The sequence below is a fragment of the Tupaia chinensis genome, unplaced genomic scaffold (assembly GCF_000334495.1).
Source record: "Tupaia chinensis unplaced genomic scaffold, TupChi_1.0 Scaffold139457_1, whole genome shotgun sequence".
In the NCBI taxonomy this organism is placed as follows: Eukaryota; Metazoa; Chordata; class Mammalia; order Scandentia; family Tupaiidae; genus Tupaia; species Tupaia belangeri.
Genome location: NW_006199342.1, coordinates 610,475 through 616,825, shown reverse-complemented (window position 1 = coordinate 616,825; position 6,351 = coordinate 610,475). Strand labels below are relative to the sequence as shown.

The 6,351-nt window shown below is 40.1% G+C and overlaps 1 protein-coding gene across 1 annotated transcript in view; it reads right to left on the bottom strand.

Annotated features, from left to right (window-relative positions):
• Positions 1–985: 985 nt before the first annotated feature.
• PHACTR2 (phosphatase and actin regulator 2) overlaps positions 986–6,351 on the bottom strand; it is a 193,243-nt gene continuing 187,877 nt past the window's right edge. The window contains exon 13 of the mRNA XM_006161910.3: positions 986–3,454. Coding sequence (XP_006161972.1) covers positions 3,439–3,454 — 16 coding nt within the window. The 3' untranslated portion in view covers positions 986–3,438. The remainder of the gene's footprint in view (positions 3,455–6,351) is intronic.

Below are 6,351 nucleotides of genomic sequence, written 5' to 3'. Positions count from 1 at the left end.
CTTTTTCCTCCATTTAAATTAGCTGCTAAATATCCCAAGTGGTTCTCTGAATATTATAGATTTAAGTTAAATAATTTAAGGAATTACCATAAAGATAAATTACAGGTAACAGAAAAATGTAAGATGCTTCACAAACACAGAAAATACCACGTAAGCTGCCTTAAAATACTGCTAATCACTAGAGAACAGTTATCAGACTGATTTGGTAATGACATAAAGCCCATTCCGCATCTTCTTACCACCTTAATATTAATCAGTTTTCCCCCTCCATTTGAGAAAAGACAGAAACGGTCACTTTAATTTTTACGACATATTTAATTCTTTCCTCCCTGGGATCTTCCCAGAAATGGCTTTGTTTTGTTCCTCAATCAGTATAGTAGGAGCGCAGGAAAGCTCATTCACTCACTTTATGTTAGCCTTTATGTTACTATCCCACTTCAAATATTAAAAAAATCTGGAGTTGTTATGACAACTAAATAAATCCTATTGCCACTCACATTTATTTCCTTTATAGAACATAGGCTTATAGCTGAATTGCAGAAATGATGACAGTGGGCAGAGGCTTCAAATTATACGGAGGAGGTCCACGCCTTTGTATCCTTTCAGGGCTGTCAGATAGGAGGCGTCGGCTGAGCCACTGGTGGGGACATGCCGTCTTCCTGTTTCTTAAAATTAACTATTAAAATAGACCCACGGGCAGCAGGTGGCATGGAGGTTAAGGTGGCTGGATCTCACATAGTCAACTTCATGATTGGAGTTCTGGACCCAGCAGCTTGAAAATCATGCCGTGTGTGTGTGTGCGTGTGTGTGTGCACGCCCAAGGTCCAGAGAAGAGAATAGAGGAGAGTGGACTGCAAAGTGGACATCCTGATGAGTGGATTGCAATGTGGCCATCCCCACTTGGGGATGATTTTTCAGCCCCCCATCCCTTGTTTCTCTCCAACAAGCACAGGTTGCCAAAACAAAAACCAAATTCTACAAAATATAGCTCAGCTTATATAATCCTTTAATTCCTTCCCAAGCTTTTTATTTAATAAACCATTCTAATGAAATAATTAGTAGTTCCAATTACTTTAATATTAGACTACCAGTAGTTAATTTTTTCCCTTTCCTTTTACCTTTTAAAATACTCCCTAATGTATGGAATTTTCTCTAACCATATCAGTCAATATGAAGAAAAAGTATGGGTGGTTCATACATCCAACATACAAGAAAAACAATATATTAAAACAAGATTTTTGTTTTTGAACTGGGTGTATCTCATTGTAGGAACAAGAAAATTGTATCCTATGCACCACTAGTGTGAAAAAAAGTTCCTTTTTTCTAAGACATGTATCTTGAGTGATAAAACTGTGATAATATCTTATATTTACCATTCTATAGAGACCTTATGATTAGAAACTTTTTTAAAAGTTCAAAGGTTATAAGCATAAAAAATGAAAAGAAACATAGATTCCTTGGTATCTTCCCCACGATACTAAACTGACAATAAAACAAAACATCATAAGGAAAAGGATGACTTCAGAAAAAAATAATAAATTGAATTCTCATGGCTCGATTAAAATACTCAAGAACAGGGAAAACTCCAGCCAGAGACAGGTGCTACTTGGGCACACAGAAACATTTTTTCAAAGCAAAAATACATCTTATCTTATTAGTGCAATGACAGCAGAGGTTTATTTTATTAATACACAGAGCTGAGTGCAATAAGAGGTGCAATAATGCTGGTTTCTTTTTTCGTTATAAAATCTCCCTGGCTTTTTATAATAGGCCAAGTATTGGTAAATTTTTAAAAATTTGAAAACATCCAATTTCAGGTGGTTCTTTAAAATATCAATGAATGGCTGGACCTACATTTATCCACAGAATTAAATGCTTACTTTTCGTTGAAACAGAAAACTATAGTCTTGCATGTTATGAACCAGAACATTTCAGAAAATTCTAGTCTAAGCTCTGAGATTAAAATAAACTCTTAGGTCTTGTGGTTATACATTTCAACAAAACAGTGGTGAAAGAACAATGAAATGCAAAGTAGTATTTACATATAGTCATATGTATTTGGAAGCAGAAGTTATAATGTGCCTATGATTCCACGTAAAACAGCAATACAGAATTTCTTAGAGGGTTTTTTAATGTAAACAATATTGACTGTAGGCTCAAAGGGAAACCTTCTGTGACTTTAATCTCACTAGTTCTTTTACACTGAATGTAAATATTATATATATGGATGCAGTCTGCAGACTTAAAATATAAGACGAGTTTTTTCTTACACGCAACTTAGCAGAAGTCTGTGTTCTTTTAAGTCTTTGGGTGAATATATATATATTTTGATCCATGTGCTTTATTTTTTTTTTAATAGCAGCAACCCAACTTTTTAAAATGCAGCACTGAACATTAGCTGGTTCTTTGCATTCCACTTAGAGCTAACTGCAGACAGTATACTTACATCTCATTTCAGTTTTAACTTTGGATTTAGGTTTTGAAAAATGGCATCATGATTGTCAATACTATCTTTAGATGAAGTGTGTTTGCTTCGACTTTGGAGATAAGCAGGGGAAGACCAAAAGATTTATTTCTAAAGCTTGCTACAGATTGATAGGGTCTCAGTACATCTGACTTTATTCCCAGTCCTGTTACACTTGTGGAAGGTTGGTACACTCGAAGAGAAGTATAAAAAACTGTCAAGTGTGTATAACTATGCTACTTAAAGCATGCAACAAAATTTGGGAAAGCATGCTTGTTAAGAGTCAGTAGAAGCTTTTTGCAATTAAGAAAAAGATGCATGAAAACATTCAGACTTATTTCTGGCAATTGGATTCACTGGCACAACATAAAATAATGGTACCATACTGTACCAACATAATGGTGAAACAAGAATATTCTTCAAGGATCAAGTCTTTAAGGAATCCCCATTGAGTGATTAGATTCCCAAATCCTTTCTTAAGTTCTCAGTTACCAAATGCCCACTCCAAAAATACATTTATTTGTCAATTTTTCTCTCTTCTTCATTAACATAATGAAATATTTCTCTTTTTTTTTTTTCTGATTTCCAACCTTTATCCTTTTCCAGTGCCCAGAAGTTTCAATCTCCATTTTTCTTTAACCCGCACAGTAAAATTTGGCTTTCTGTTAATAGGGAGCCAGCGATTGTCTTCTGCTCGTTTCTCGGATTTACAACTCCCGATGAAGAATACCTGGTGTAACATGCGTCCCTTACCACACTGTAAGAACGTTCTTGGCAGAAGGGGCACCGCATCCTTCCCTTTGTGGTTGGCCCCATTCAGGCTGCACAGGGAGGAGCACTTTCCAACAAAGTTTCCTTCACCGTAAGTTCAACGGAAACACACATTCAAATCCCAGTGCAATATCAGGTTTTCAGGAAGCAAGGCTTCCCCCACAGATGATCATCAGTCTGTTAGCCAATAGTCTTGTACTTAATTATGGACGATGAAACCTGGAATAAGAAACAGAAACTCGGTGAGACTGCTGTACGGGAGCACTCTATTCACAGGCCGAATAAGGCACAACAAAGCCTACAGTTAAAAGCTGCTCAGGGACCAGCAGATGGTGTAAAGTTTACATCACTGGATTCCCACATGGGTGACAGCAGTTCGAGTCCTGAACCCAGTGGCTTGAAACTCACACCAGGTGGATGTGCGCGAGTGCCCAAAATCTGGAGAGGAGAATCAAGGGAAAGGGATTGCAGAGTGGCTATCTCCCTGGGGAGTGATTTCTCTCTTTCTATCTCTCTGTCTCTGTCAAGCACATGCACACTATACCAAAAAACTCTCAAAAAAAAAAAAAAAAAAGCAGCTGAGACAGCCCCCAGTTGAATTACTGTTAGCAATTGCTGTCACAAGAGAATATTGTTATAGTTTTGTTTTTAAACTTTTTTTTAATTAAAAAAAATTTTTTTTTGTCAGAGGGTGCATGTACTTGCTAGAGAAAGAGAGAGAACCTCCCCAATGAGCACAGTCATGCCACATTCCTTTTTCCGCCATTTCTTCCTGTTGGGACCCTGAGCATGCGTACATATGTGCCTGATGTGTTTTTCAAGTTGCTGTGGTCAAGGTTCAAACCGTGGTCGATCATTGAGATCCAGCTCCCAAGGCACAGAGCTTAACCACTGTGCTATGGGGTCAGCCCTGCTATAAATGTTTCATTGGAAAGCAGAGACAGTCTTTCTATATCATTCAGGTTGTAGAATGTTCAAAATACAAAACATCAGTACTCTTTTAAAATTTGCCAGGAGGCCTGCATGTTCATCAGAGAGAGAGAGAGAGAGCAAAAGCAAGGACAAGCGGGGGACGGGGGGGTGAGAAACCCCCTCCTGTGGGGAACAGTCATGCCACAATCCCTTCTCCTTCATTTCTTCCTCCTTTTGGCATTTTGGGCATGCAAACACACATGCTTGGCATGATTTTCAAGCTGCCAGGTCCAGGGCTCAAACTGCATGGTCAGCTATTTGGGATCCAGCTGCCTTAATCACCAGGCCATGGGCTGGTCCTCCTTTATTTTTATTTTGAGAAAAATTCTGTCTGGGACCAGCAGATGGTGTAATGGTTATGTCACTGGACTCCCAGGTAATTGGCCCTGATTGGAGTCCCAGACCCAGCAGCTTAAAACTCACACCAGGCATGTGGATGTCCAAAATCCTCAGAGGAGAATGGAGGAGAAGGGATTGTGGTGTGGTCATCTTCCCTAGGGGGTGATTTCTCACTTTCTATCTCTCTGTCTCTTTCTGTTTCCCTGATGAGCACAAGGGCCCTTGGAGGGAAACCCCTAAAAAAAAAAAAAAAAAAAAAAAAAATTTGCCAAGAATGTGTGTGTGTGTGCTCACCAGAGACAGACAGAGATACAAGGAGACAGGGAGAGGGACGCACACTCCCAATGGGTCATGTTTATGTGGAGAATTCCACCTCCATTTTCTCCATCCTGTTGGAATTTTCGGCATGCAGGCCCATGTACTCAGTGTTTCCTTAAAGGGGCCAGGATTTAATCCACTTGGCTGGCTATGTGAGGTAGAGGATTTAATCCACTTGGTCTACCATGTGGGGTAGGGGAAAGAGCATGAGCACAAAAGCACTTGAGAGACACATGACTGGAATTTAGTGTATTATTTAGAGCCAACCCACACGGGATCTGGCTCTTACCACTAGGCCACAGGGTTGGCCCCCAAAATCTGTATTCTTGAGGGTCACTTTCTAATCCACATTAAACAGAATGAGGTGTTTCACAAAGGGCTTTGGTGACAACCGGTCTGAGGTTAAAAAAGGAAAACAGCAAATGGTCACTATTTCATTAGCTTCAATATCTCATCAGCTCCAGCCGATCAGAAGCCAATGACCCCCAAGTCTCTCTATACTGGCTTTCCAAATGCCTGCTAGGCAATTCAATCCAGATGCTGCAAAGCGAACACATTTAGCATGTCTGAAACTATACTTTTCTTTAAGTTTTATTATTTCCTCTATGAGAGACGTGGGGGGAGAGAGAAGAGAGACCGACAGCATCCCTGACATGGTCTTCAGAGTGGGATCCACCCCTGGCCTTGATTGGCCCCTGGTCATGGGCATACATGTGCTTACATACTCAGGGGGGTCTCTGGATGTGAACCAGCAACCTTCTCATGTGGGCCAGCCTTGCAGCGGTGTGGCACATGCCCCTGCCTAGTCCTGTGTACTGTTTTTCTTGTTAACCCATCTTAGTCCTTCCCATCTTGTTTAATGTTATATCAAAAGTATTTTTAGTCTAGAAATATTTTAGTCTCAGATTTGCAATTCATTTCTTTCCTTTACCCTCCATTTTCCCTTAGTGGCCAAGTCTGGCTTCGACTGCTTGACTCTGAATCACTAAGCCCTTGCCATCTTTTGCTGGCACTACTTCAATGACTTGCTTGCTAGCCAGCTAGCTGGCTTGATTTCCCTCCGTACGAGTTCCTGAACATTCCTTGCATTTTTGTAGCCTGTGCTTTTGAACATGCTGTTCTCTAATATTGCAATTCGCTCCCTTCATTTCCCATTTATGTTTTCATTTTCATGATCAAGGTCAAAAGCCACCTTCTCCGTAAAGCCTTAGCTGATCCAGCTTTTCAGCCCTCTTCTGATGCGATGCCACATTTATGCCACTCTGCTTCCAACTTCACTCAGTGTGCCATAATCTAAGGCTTGCCTACCGGGGCAAACCAGCTTCCTAAAAGGCTTCCCTGTCCAGGCTCTCCCTGTCAGATCTATGCTCCACACTGTGGCTAGCACCATCATTCCAAAATACTGATCTCATCACCCCGGTTCTTTATTTTTTTTATTTACTTTTTTTTTTTTTTTTGAGGGTTTTTACTTAAGGGGGGCGGGCCCC